Genomic DNA, 14,126 nt, shown 5'->3' on the forward strand with positions numbered 1-14,126 from the left:
GGATTTTGAAGGGGCCTGTATGATCTGCATAGCTGCCTTAGTGGGGCCAATGTGCTGTATTCCTGGAGGGGAGTGGCACTTGGAGGTCTTTTCTAAAGAGACTTCAGGCCCTATGCTAAAGCAGTAGACTAAAAGCACAGGATGCTATATATGTTTAATACTGCTCTCTTCCCCACTGTTATTTCTATGTCAATGACTATTGATATTTCACATATTCATTTTTATTATTGGGAATTATACAGTAGAAATCACATACAACTTTGCCCAAATATATATTCACAATAATATCAACTTTCAGCTCCATGTTCTCAGGTTGCAATATTTGAACATTAAATGATGTTGCAACCTGCTGTAACACATGCTATCTTAAAAATAATGGGTGCTTTTTCCATTTGTTTATTCATGTTCTAATTTATGATTGATGAATTAAAATCCATGTGACTCATCAACTAAGTTTTTTTAACTGGGTGAAAGTCTAAGTATATCATAAAAACACAGCAAAAATCCCCTGGATCAGAGCTACCTAGTTCAGAATCTAGTCTCTAGCACAAGGAAGCCAGTTATTTCCAGGAAGTCCACGAGTAAGACATAAAGGCACCCATCTACCCCATTGTTTCTCCCTGTGAGATGTATGTATAATATATACATATACATTGCTCCCATTGAGACTTTATTTAAGAATCACTCAAACATAGGCAAGTGTAGGCTTGCCAATTTTTTAGACAGGGATGTGGATCCAAATGTGGATTTGAGACTACACTACATAGTTTTTAATGGAACATGCATTTAGATATTCTTCTGCAAGTAATGCAGTTCACATAGTCCGTGTGTGTAGGGATCCACATTTGAATCCACACACTCTACCTGGGCCCAGTTACATTAAAGGAAAGACTGCACTCTGAAAACACATACCTATGTGGGCACATCAGAGAACTTCCGCTATAATCTTTGGATCTAAAAGGACTACTTGCCACCCTGTTGACTAGTAGCCCTGTGGATCCAAAAGGCAAAACAAAAAACAAAAAAATCCAGGTGGCAGTGGCCCAGAATGTGGCTGCCTCCTGCCAGGGCCTGTTCTTGCCTGGTGCTTCTGTGGATGCACTGGGGTCATGTTAGCTGAAGCTGTCACTAAATATCCCCATCATTTAAATTGTGGCATATAAAACAGTGAGGACTAGTTTCTAGGCCTTTCAATGGGAACTGCAGGGCTACTCCATCAGCTCTGCCGAAACCAGCTCCCACTTTAGTTTCTCTCCCTGAACTCTTTCGATTTCAGCTGCTCATTAAAAATACTGCATAACATTTAAGAACTGGGACCTGAATGCACTTGCTTTCCTCCCCATCTCCTTTTCCTTTGTGCCATGTCTTTTAGATTGTAGGCCCGCAAGCAGCAACTGTATTGTTTTTAACATGTGCACAGCGCTAAGTAAATTCCCAATAGATTATTCATAGTAAGAGCAGCTCAAACTCATAGGGCACTTCCAATCAGGGCATCCCTTTTATAAAAATCAAAAAGGTGGTGGCTAACCTGTGGCCCACTGGATGTGGCTGGACTCCAACTCCCATCATCCCCAGCCAGCATGATCCATGATCGGGGATGAGAGATGTAGTCTTGTGACATCTGGAGGGCCACAGGTCTGCCACCAAAAGTACTTGCTTAGTCTTCATTTACTAGAATCTAAACATGATGCTTGAAAACGCTCAGAAAAAACGATCTTTGTCAAATTTATCTATTTCACACCGTGCAAAATCAAGAGAGAAGCCGCATCTATCAGTTCTTGATGATTTGACAAATTGCAGTAAAATCAGCTGAGACTTGGGTAAGTGTTTAGGTAAGTGCAACCATGTGCAAGCATGCCAAAGACCACTCATCAGGCAGCTGTCTGCAGCACATGAAAGGTGCAGAAACATGTGATTACGGTGAAGGTGGTACCTCATCGTCATAACCTCCCTCCTCTGACTCAATCACATAAGTCCCTACATCAGGAATCGCCACCTCTACAACTTTCTGTTTAGAAGCTGTTGGATCTGGGGCACTATCAGAATTCTGTGAGGGGGGAAATGAAAACATGACATTCTTTAGATTGTTCTGAGAATACTAGCAAAATCTTATTTTCCTTTTTAAATATATAAATATTTTTTTAGAATCTCTGCTCTTATAATTGCAAGTAAACAGTTTAAAGCTAAAAGTTAAGGCCAACACAGTAGGTTACATATACTTTATATTCATTTACATGGACAGCCTTATTATTCAGTAACTTTAGATTTCAATGTTTTCTCTCTTCTTAGCCTGGAAACGATCAGGTGAGGTAATTTATAAATATTTTTTTTTTCATTTATATACTGCTTTTCATAAAACCCCTAGAGTGTTTTAGACAGCAAAACATACAGTAAAAGCAATTTAACAATTGTAATTAAAACCCACATAATACACAACTGTCAGCAGAATACAAAATATAGCCGAGGATAAAACAAGTCAAAGACCATGTAAGCGTAAAAGAATAGAAATTATTGGGTGAAAGGGCTTCAGGATGCCTTAAAGGATCTGGGAAACAGGTGTGTTTTAAGAGGGCACTGAAACTGATCAACTGTTGACACTTATCACATCTCCAGAGGTAAGGAGTTCCATGAATGGGGTGCTATACTGGATTCACGATATCTCCCCGCTTCCCAGACATGGGAACTGCCCCCCTAACAGTGCCTTCATTTTGTAGGGATTCAATCACAGTTTAATGGCTCTCATCCAGCCCACTACTGTCTCCAAGCGCTGGTTTAGCACCTGCACAGCCACACCCAATTCAGACAGAATGGTGATAAAGACCCAATTCAAGCTGTAAGCTGGCAACAAAAGATGCATGAAGATTTGGGTCCGATTTCCCCATATGGACATATTGCTTCTTATTCTATTTCCCATAAACTTTGGACAGTTAAATTCCCACTGAGTTCATGGAACAAAATCTAAAATCTAAACTGAATTATAGCCCAGGGATTAATACCCAATCCATGTAGAAAGTTTAAACAGTTTGATTATACACAGTTTTTCTTATTACAAAGGTAGCCTTCAAATGAGGGGCGAGGGCATAAAAAAGTATACACAACTGTTACTTGTGAAGTGCCTCAAGCGTGTTTATTTCTGGCTGCCTATTTACAGCAAAATGAATGCAGGCTGCACTTCACAAACAGCTACACACATTTTCTCCAAACACAAAATTCATGTCTGCATAAAAACATTTACGTTTTAAGTCACTCACGGTCTGTAGCAGGACAAGCATATGCTTATTAAAAACAAGTTGCCTTGGTGTATAATATAGCAAGCAACGAGGCTGCAGGAGCTGTCAAGATTGACCTTAGATTGCTGTACTGTAAGTTAAAACGGCCGCCTCTTAAGTTCTGAAACATCAAAATGACATTCCTTTTGGACTGAAGATATCATTTTAAATGGATGTTCAGAGGTGGATGCTTGACTGAGAAAATGTCAGAAATTTGTCAGTCAAAACAACAGTATTTTTCACTGTCTCAGAAGCTTCTTAATCAGGGGTCAGCAAACTTTTTAAGCAGGGGGGCAGTCCACTGTTCCTCAGACCTTGTGGGGAGCCGGACCAATTTTTTTTTTGGGGGGGGGGGAAATGAACAAATTCCTATGCCCCACAAATAACCCAGAGATGCATTTTAAATAAAAGGACACATTCTACTCATGTAAAAACACACCGATTCCCGGACCGTCCGCGGGCTGGATTTAGAAGTCGATTGGGCCGGATCCAGTCCCCGGGCCTTAGTTTGCCTACCAATGTTCTTGATCATAAGAAAATGTAAATTGCTATGGCCTCAGTAAATTGTAAATACACTTAAAGTATGAGAGCATGAAAAGTGTAACAGTTAAATAATTGGTTTACTGCTAAGCAAGAAAGTGTTCTGTTAAAAAGTAATGAATTATACCACAAGTCAAATAAAATCAGGGTGAAACTTAGAGACATAAGGCAGTTTCTTGTTTTTTCCAGAAAGTGGAATAAATTTTTTGATGACTGTTAATGTGTAACAGTTTCCTCTGATATCACCACGTTTCCTTCTGGAAAAGTAGTTTGCATAGGCTTCTGTAGATAAAGCACTCATCTCCTGAAATGGAACACTTTTTCAACACAGAACATATAAAGGGATGGACCTCATTGTGTAATATGCACAATGCATCAAAACACTGAAATTTTTCAGACAGAAAAGTGAACACAAAGACCTTTAGCATAAATCCTAATTGTTAGACAAATGGGTATAGGAGTACAGTCTTATTTAACAAAGTTTCTCTACAACTTGACTGTAAATAAAACCGCTAAGCAGTTTACCAAAGTCAGGTATAAATCTGATAAATCTTTTGCATATAAAGAAGGCAGGTATTTTGCCTTTCTTACCAAATGCATAATAGCTTCAGGATTCTTATCCTCTTGTTCATTGAATGCTTTTGTGATTGCTCGTACAGAATCTTCTTTCAATTGCTTTGAGACATCAGTCCTTGAGGGTTGTTCCAAATATTCAGGTTCTTCTCCTTGAGTGGTGGGAAGGGGGGGAGGTAAATATTTTGTGTTATAAATACATGCACAATATATCACAACGTTACAATGTTACAATTAGGTACAATGTTACTTAAGTCCACTCTTTTCTGATTAGGTTAAATTTACTGCTTTCAATGGGTCAATACTAACTGTATGATTAACTGTATTGCAAACTTGACAAAAACGAAAAGGAAAGATATCCTACATTAATGTTACCAGCATGATGTTTACCTCTCACAACAGAAGCTTAGGCAGCTACTGAGAAAAGGCAATAAACAGCTGCAGTACATCTTGATAACTGGGGACACTTCTAGAACTGTTTAGGACTCTTGCACTGGACATTCTTTGTTTAACAGGTATTTGTATGCTCTCACTCTCTGGTTCTATTTGCAGGGAGGAGAAAGGGAAGTGTACATTTAAAGTAGCTTTTAAATTTACCAACCTTGTGAGAGGTTTTTAAGCTCTTTAAGGTGTGTGAGAAGGGTGTTTGTTAATTTTTCTTGCTAAATAATTAAACGCTTTTATCTACATTTGTCTGTTTGCTCGTGGTCCAACTGATGTGTCTACTTTCCTTCCATCTACAAGTTTGGGGTGTTGCTGGTTGCTTATGAGCTGTAGTTCCTTTGCAGGTCTTGAATAATCAATAATTTAACCCCCTAAGAGAAGAGAAAGCCTTACAGAAACTGCTTTCTTTACTGACCTGGGGTAGTGGAAGGCATAGGCACCCCGGGTGTTGGGGGTGTTAATGTTTTGTCCTGTTGTGCTTTCACAGCAATCTGTGCATCCCAATCTTCCAGCTCTTTTTCAAAACGCTTATTGTCTTCTTTGACATAATCTCTTAGATCAGGAGGTAACGTTTCCATTCCGACAACCATAAGCCCTGTTTCCTTGTTGAATTCCTCTGTAACAGAATATGTGTTTCATGCATCAAATAAAACCATGAAAGCATGCACAAATTCTTTTACAAAACATTTAAAACCAAGTATTTCAATCAGTTTCACAAAGGAATTAGCTCAGGATCTTTAGTAAAATAAGTTTCAGCTCCTTGTTTAAAAACTTGGGGAAGGGCACTAAAAAGTTGCATCATTGTACCTTTTACAGCAATGCAACTGTGCTATCATTTATTATCATACTATTAGTTAGATGAGAGAGCCAACCCTGTATTTACTGCCATGTAAATCAGCAAGAGGAAAACCCATCTGGAAGGAAATGGGGGTACTGAAGCTTCCTACTGCAGTCCCCTGTTCCCTGTGCCCCCCTCACCTTCTCCTCTGTAACCTGATTTTCTCCAGCTACTTTTATTCCAGCTGATGGTTGTTAGGTTTATTTGCCAGTCAGGTGGATAAAAGTGGTGGTAAGGGGAAGAGAATTGCAGATGGACGTGGGAAGTTTCCAACACCCCTCCTCATCCACCACTAAAAATCCCTTGCCACTTCCTTTGGTATTTACTTTATAGTAGGCCTGTTAAAACTCAAGAACGAAATTCCAACCCAGCCAACTAATTACATGTATGTGTAAAATCTGCAAAGAAGAGTGCCTTGTGGGTGTCACACCTCCTTGGGTGTAAGGAACAACTAAAGGCACTGAGACATTAAACATATTCAACAAAACTCAAATTCTGCATTTCATATCACCATAATATTACCTTGTATCAAAAATGGTTCTTTATCATTGATATACATTAAGCAGTAAGCACTTGCGTTCCGGTATCCGCCGAATGAGTCACGTTCAAGCTCTTCCCAAGTAGACTTTGTAACAGAAATATCATTGTACTTCATCCACCTCCTTTGGTAACTGTCATAGATATATGCCCAGTAGTGTCCGGCATTAGCCTGTCCTTCATGAACTAATACTGCATGTAACCGATACGGAACCTAAGTAAAATAAAATCAACATGAAATAGGGAAGTTAGGTCACAATAATTAGCAAAAAGGACGAAGAATGAAAAACAGACAGGAATAAGGATTTAATCAGAGGCTTATCAAACAGAAAAACAAAGCTCGTGTAGAAATGGTTTCTTCTCATCAATTCCATAAAGTACTTGGCATCCAGCTTTACCTGCTCACTTCTACCTGCTCTGCATTAAAGGAAATGCGAGTGGCTAGTTTCTTCCAGTGTCATTCTGAACTTTGTCACAATTTAGCAGAAACGTTTCCACATTCACAGCTACTCAAGTAGTTCTCTTAAATATGCATAGGACTGCAGCCCCAAACCATCACTTTAAAATTCTGTACACAAATGATACAGTATGTACACAAATGATAAAGTATGTATGTTACAGGAAAGCAAGTTGTTCAAGTTTGAGCTGCAGTTACGCTCAACTGAAAAGAAGTGTAACATGGGTCAACTAAAATGTGTGAATGCATTAACTTGCTCCCCACCTCCACAAATTGCAAGCTTCGTAGGTCTCAAGTTCTGCCTGTTATGCTTTCTGTATCTAAAATAGCCAATTTCAAGGGGAAAGTAAAGAAAAAGAATGGGCATGACTGTGATTCAAAGGAACTGAAACAGATTGCTGATCTTCCGCTTCAAGACAACTGTTGTGATCTACCTAAAACAAGGGTGAAGAAGCAATTTAGACTACAAAGCAAAAGGGCTGTGTGAAATACAGTTCCTGTTCAATGCATTTTCACTGGCTAGACCAGTTTACACATGGCTCCAGCATGCAGGCTGAATGCTCAACAGAGAAAAGTTTCAAGTCTCAGGCTTATATATACAACTTTTCATGTTAACCAATCATAAGAGAGTAGGTCCTGTCTAATGATGAAAATGCATGAATGGATACAATTTGTCTAGGCATTTTCATATCTGGGATTGCAGAAGTTGGAAAAAACTTTGAGGAATAATAATAATAATAATAATAATTATTATTATTATTTATATCCCACCCTCCCCAGTCAGAACGAGGCTCAGGGCGGCTAACATGAAAATATATATAATACATTAAGACATAAAATTCAGCAATTGATTGAAATACAGCTTAAAATCAGATTGAAATCAAAATAAGATCAGATGGCTACCCGCAAATTCTAACTATAACTGTAGGGGTTAGGAACCTTAAGTACTCACCAGGCTCAGCTATTTGTATGAGCCGGTGAGAAGAGTTAGAGAGGCCACTTATATGCAGGGTCTTGTAAAAGGAGAGGGGTCAGACTGAGCCCCGACCAAAGGCCTGGTGGAACAGCTCCGACCTGCAGTCCCCGCAGAAAGATGTGAAGTCCTGCAGGGCCCTGGTCTCTTGTGACAGAGCTTTCTACCAGACTGGGGCCAGGGCCGGAAAGGTCCTGGCTCTGGTCGAGGCCAGTCTAATCTCCTTGAGGTCCGGGACCTCCAAGATGTTATATAGTGCAATGGTGGCTGAGAACCAGAAGTAAACTCTCATAAAATACACAATTGGTCAGTATTATTGATATATTATGGTAATAGATTCTCTTTCATATGGAAATGATACTTACCTGCACCATTGATTTGTCAGTGTACATTAATTCAATTGTCCGCTGTATTCTAGCTATGCTTTCTTGCAAATCTAAGATGAAAGGAAAATGAAGTCATTCCCTCCAATATTAAAATTCACATTTCTACAGATAAACCCAATTATTCCACTACTGGCTACTACTACTACTAATAAAATTAATATTCCACCCTTTCTTCCATAGGAGGCCCAGAGAAGCATTTACATGCCAAATAATTTTGAATCATCACTTCCTCCTGCATTTTAAAAGAAATTTTAATTCATTCAGGTACTGACCATGAAATATATTCTCTCCCTCTTGAGAGCTTTGCCCAAATCTCCCAACAATGTCAAACAGCCCATATATAAAAATGAGATCTACTGGTTAGAGCTTTACAGATCACCCATAAGACTTAGATGGACGGTGGTTTACCTGGCAACCATTTACTGACTGCTTGCCTTCCCCAATTGTGCAGGACAGACTGCATAGCTTAAACATAAAAACTGCCTCCATGTAATCAAAACTACCTATACTTTGCCAAGTACCAAGTCAGAAGGAAAAAAAATAAAATTGCTGGATGTTACAGCCACTGCCAAATTTTGCCTGCCTTGGCAAGCAACCCAAATGACACTTGCCAACTCCATCCCTTTTCAGAGACGGGAGGAGTAGAATGTCACATTCAATATAATACTGAGCATCAACTAGACTATGAGGCTTAAGCTCAAGCCCCTGTCATGCTCTAAGCTAGACCGGAGAGAGCAATGGTTCCGGCCTGCCAACCTGAGCTTCTCTAAAACAAATGCTTTGAATAAGGCATCATCTAAGTTCCAGAAAAGAGTGAAGACCATGGTAATCTCTTGACCTTGGCCAAACTTCCCAGCCAGTACCTCTAGTGTCATTTTCTACTTCCGTCCTCCAACGATGTAAACATCCCTCAAGGACTGAAAGCTCCTCTTCAGTTATGTGTCTTGGTGCTGGGTGCATTGGCAGGTCTGGTGGAATCCGAGATTGTGTGAATGGCTTGTGTATTACCGACCGCTGTGCAGGCGATGTGCTTTGTATATCTGTAGAAGGCCCCTGTTGTTCTGTTGTGCTACATTTGTTGCAAAAGATGAAACATTCAATCTAAGCAACTGAATCAATATATTATCTCAAAATATACTACACATTGACAAAAAGGCCTCTGGATTCTGAAATTAATGCAGTGCCAAGCCATCTTTAAAAGACGTCCCTCACAGAACACAATGTCTGAAATCTGACAGAAAATCTTGGGGTATGAACACAAGAACTTATACATTTTGTTCTCCCGTACCCCCAATCATGCCTATAAAGCAAACTACCACCTCTCACATCAACTCCTCTAGAGTAAGTAGTATGCGGAACTTAGGAGCCCTCCTAGTCTTCAGAGCTTTTGATATCAAACCTCATGTCTCATCGATTGTGCCAATGTCTTTTATTTTTCATTAATAAACTATTTTCTAGAATACATGTTAATAAGTACATTTTTCTTAAATAGCATTTAAGAAAAGATATAAGGCAAATAACAAAATCAATGTAAAACCACCTCATTTGTACACAATTAAGTTGCTTAAAGTGAGATTCTAGGTATCTCACATGGCTTTGTGATACAAAGCTGTGCAAACCACAGAGTATTTTCCCAAATGGCTCCATAAAAAGGTCTAAAGGTACATGCAGTCAGCATCACCTGGAGAAACTAAGCAGGTTTGGGTCTGGTCAGTGCCTGGACAGGTGACTGCATGGGAACTACATGGGTTTCATGACAGAGAGGTAAAATTTAAATGCAGGAGCATAAATAAATAATTTCAAGTATTTTAAAAAAATAGTAATTTGGTCATTAATTGATTAATTAACTGCAGCTAAGCAAATCATAATTAGAAAGACTGAACACATGTGATGCATTTTTTACCTTGGTATTGCCTGTGTCGACAAAGTACCACTAGGGAGAGCACTAGTATTAAGATCCTCAATAGGAGACGTACAAACTGGCTTACTTGATGCAAACTCCAGAGCATACTGTAGGACATCTACCAGGGGAAATCTCTTAGGACCGGAACCGTAGCTTAAATATCTGCCAAAACATATTAATACCCTCATTACATGCTCAAATATCTCCAAAACACATGCTTCATATTCTACATTGAGAGTGTGACTGTAGGAAAGAGTTTAAGTTATTTCATCTGCTATGGATGACTTGCAGCTTGCACAGGGTTAGGTTCTGCACACTGTGTGTAAAGCTGAACTTGCATATAGCTAGAATGACCCCAGAATCGCCCTTTTGTGACTATTACTACCTTTCTGGAGCTAGTGGACCAGGTGGGCCTTGCGCCACACACAGGATGGAGAGGTTCAAAGCTCTTTCTGTGAGGGAAAACCCTGGTGCGAAAAGAGCTTTTAGGCTCTCTACCTTGCATGAGTCTAATTTGGGTGATTGTGTGCTGGCCGGCCACCAAGTGTATATAGAGTAATTCTGGCTGATTATTATGCCAGCAAACTCTTTTGTCTACCATGGTTGCAATAGGCCTGGACCACTTGGAAGTCAGTGCACACAAATACCTATGCATCCTACAGAATGTTGAGACAGATTGGACAGTGATCTGACTTGGTATAACACAGTTTCCTGTGGTTTCATTACTATGGGGAAAAAACCACTTTCAATGAAAGACCACTTTACCTACTTCTTATGACTCTAGAAAAAAGTAGAATAAAATAAAGGCAAAATGAAAGAAATTCTGGGGAAATAATAATATAAGGGCAAAACAGGTTCCAATTTGTACATCTGAAATTTATCATGACTATTAATATCAGAATTTTAAAAAACATATTACCGTTCTAGTCTCTGCTGCAATATTGTGAGGTATTCTTTGAGTCTTTTTATTTCTTCCCGCTTTATTCGTGTAATTTCTCTGTTTTTGTGCATATATCTGTCAACAGAGAACAAATTTCTCAGTGTTACATTTCAGTAACAGGAGCACATAGCACCTGAACACTTTCTTGTAATAATTTAACAATATTAACAATATATTGATATTACAAACTTTCATAGATTTTCAAGACTGTTTTCTTGTTGCCTGAATAACTGGCTACTGATCATGAAAAAAAGTTATGTACACATACATATAAACTTTTATAAACTTTAGGAAGCTCCCTCCTTCCCCTGGCATTAGGAATGTTACCACAAGCCGCAATCCTATTCACACTGACCTGGGAGTAAACCTTATTGTACTCATTGTGGCTTATTTCCAAGCACCTATTGCAGAGAACTGTGCTATGACCTACCGTTCTATTTTATCCTGAAGGTTCAAGATAGCTAACGATACTGCTTAATTCTACCAGGTGTAGAGAGATGCAGAATAAACAATAGGGTCAGAACCATCATCCGCCTGTCATCATCTACTATACCTTATCTGAAGAAGATATCACAACTATTTCATGACGTGCATATTCTGGGTGAGCCTCAGGTCAGTGGACATAATGGGTCTTTCCCTGTCTCTCCCCATTCTCACAAATATTTTCTGGAATGTGTCGCAACCCTCTGGGGAAGATTTGGGGAAGGCAAGGTCTAAAGGGGGTAGAAAGGAAGGGGAAGTCCCACTGTGTCTGCTTGTGTGACACTGAGTCTTGCCTTGAGGCTCACCCTGAGTGTAGCTAAGTCTGTTAGGCAAGCCAGATGCCACAATTTGGTATCACCAACCTCTATCTTGAGCATCAGCTTCCTGTACCTTGAATCTATTTGTTCCCCTGAGGCACACAGCATGCGCTGAAGTGGATCAGAAAGCTTTATGAATTCAAGTCTAACAACGATATTAACAGTGCAAGCAATGTAATTAGAAGCCGCAGCAGATGGAGGATGGACATCTTTTTATTAATGGCAACATATTTATAATATTCATCTATTTGCAGATGAATATATTACTGCCATTAAAAAAACCTGTTATAAAAATATTAAATGCCATATTTGAGAACAAAATATAAGTTAAAGCTCACACTCGGGAAAAGAAAACAGTATAAATGTTTTCACCTCACTGATTCTGGAAGTGCATTTTATTATATAGCTGATATTCAGCCTTATTTATTTAATATATTCAACTCCTGCACTTACAAAAGTCTCAAAGCAGTGGCTTTGGTTCACATATACAGTGTAACCCTATGGACAATTATCTGCGGGAAGCTCCACTGGTCACAACAGGATTTAGTTCTGACAAAACATGCCTAGGATTGACTTCTATCATTTCCACATGGGGAGCTGTAAAAACTTTTCATTGTGTAGAAACTAAAAAGTTAACATGTCAGATAATTGGCTGCTACTATATACACATTATAATTATTGTCCGTTATCTTTTGCAATATACTATTACACAAGCTTCTTTACCTGTCTAGGTATAGAACTTGAGGGAATTCTAATTTGTTGTGTATCTTCTCTGGTCTTCCCAAAGCCTGGTTGAATTCAAATCTTGAAAGCTCAAAGGTTAAGACAGGAGGAAGTTCAGTAAACCAGTGCTGAGAAAAAAACAAAACACAAAAAAGAGTGAATTGTTAAGGAATATGCCTCTAATTATTCAAGTGGGGGGGGAAGGTATTTTAGGGAATAAATCAAAGTAAACTTTCCATGGTGCATCTTTTACAGTTGTATATCTAAAAAATAAATAAAATATTTACCGTATTTTTTGCTCTATAAGACTCACTTTTTCCCTCCTAAAAAGTAAGGGGAAATGTGTGTGCGTCTTACGGAGCGAATGCAGGCTGCGCAGCTATCCCAGAAGCCAGAACAGCAAGAGGGGTTGCTGCTTTCACTGCGCAGCGATCCCTCTTGCTGTTCTGGCTTCTGAGATTCAGAATATTTTTTTTCTTGTTTTCCTCCTCCAAAAACTAGGTGCGTCTTGTGGTCTGGTGCGTCTTATAGAGCGAAAAATACGGTACTTTAGGTCAAAAAAGGAGTATATATTGTCAGGTTCCAGTATAATGCCAAGAGGTCTGTTCAGCATATGCTGAAAACAATGCAGCTCTGGGGGATCATAAAGTTCTATAGAAATTGAAACCACACAAGTTGAGTTACATTAAGGCTTGTATACCCACTACATCAACCACTGAGACAAACACGCTGCTATTAGGCTTTCTTCTAAAATAGTCTCTTTCTTTCTCGCCTTCTTCAAGCTAAGAATTTTTTTAGGGCTCACTTTATAAGCACTGTAATAGTGCAATCACTACATTCACATTTAATTAAATGTTTTCCTTTGATTTAAAATCTGATGGCATCTTGTATTTGCTGGTAATTGGTAACTGTACAGCAATGTATTCCAACATCATAATTACTTTCTTTTTAAAGTTTATTTACTACCACTGATAATTCTGTGAACTGAGATGTAGTGCAAAAAATTAAGTTGATCAAAATCCAAAAATAGCTTATTTTCCTATATGAAAATTTGGAAAAGCATTGCACACTATCTTTGCTTTATTCATGTATTTAATCCAAACTACTGACCTTGGCATATAATAATCAAAATGTGTCAGATGCATATAATTTTGTAGTGTCTGCTTTTCTAGAAAATGAACAGATCTGTTCTCTTTATTCCAACTCACTAGGCTGAACTTTGCATTGAGAAACTCTTTGGGAAAGATGTTATCCTAGAACCTTAGAGAAGATCAGGACAAAAAATAAAAAATATGAAAAACACAAAATGATGTTATCTACAAAGAAAGCCCAATAGTTCTGGAAAAATTTCTAGACATACCTGAGAAATAACCTCCTATTCACAAGGAAAACTCATTTTATAAAACTGATTCTCACATCTTCTCCAAGTAGGAAAGCTTTATAAGTACAAGGTTGAGTGAGAAGATACAATTATTATGCTTTTAGCTTCCTTCATTAAAAGTGGAAGTGTTCTCCATTCCATTTTAAAATGCCAGAATTTGGTTTTGTAGCAAAGAATTGTATCTTCTAAAACTTAAAAGTCAAGTGCAAGAGATGTTTCTTCATCTGAATACATGCAAAGTAGTGAAATCTTTACCCAAACTCTGCTTTGCTGTCAATTTGACACAAATTCTAAAATTTTAGAATGTTTAGGCCCATATATTAACAGGACATAAATCCACCATCTGCAAGGCATAAATGTAT

General features: G+C 38.6%; 1 protein-coding gene across 3 annotated transcripts in view; it reads right to left on the minus strand.

Annotated features, from left to right (window-relative positions):
• Window positions 1–14,126, minus strand: part of USP25 (ubiquitin specific peptidase 25) — a 59,248-nt gene that overhangs the window by 9,588 nt on the left and 35,534 nt on the right. For 2 of the 3 annotated variants that reach the window (XM_081199619.1, XM_081199618.1), the window contains 9 exons: window positions 12,384–12,511; window positions 10,840–10,935; window positions 9,921–10,082; window positions 8,881–9,086; window positions 7,997–8,067; window positions 6,187–6,415; window positions 5,242–5,442; window positions 4,401–4,534; window positions 1,934–2,047 (listed from right to left, as the gene is read on the minus strand). In XM_081199619.1, the coding sequence (XP_081055745.1) occupies window positions 1,934–2,047; window positions 4,401–4,534; window positions 5,242–5,442; window positions 6,187–6,415; window positions 7,997–8,067; window positions 8,881–9,086; window positions 9,921–10,082; window positions 10,840–10,935; window positions 12,384–12,511 (1,341 nt within the window). The remainder of the gene's footprint in view (window positions 1–1,933; window positions 2,048–4,400; window positions 4,535–5,241; window positions 5,443–6,186; window positions 6,416–7,996; window positions 8,068–8,880; window positions 9,087–9,920; window positions 10,083–10,839; window positions 10,936–12,383; window positions 12,512–14,126) is intronic. The other variant, XM_081199620.1, reaches the window with a different exon arrangement.

This window comes from Podarcis bocagei, assembly GCF_964188305.1.
Source record: "Podarcis bocagei genome assembly, chromosome: 6".
In the NCBI taxonomy this organism is placed as follows: domain Eukaryota; kingdom Metazoa; phylum Chordata; class Lepidosauria; order Squamata; family Lacertidae; genus Podarcis; species Podarcis bocagei.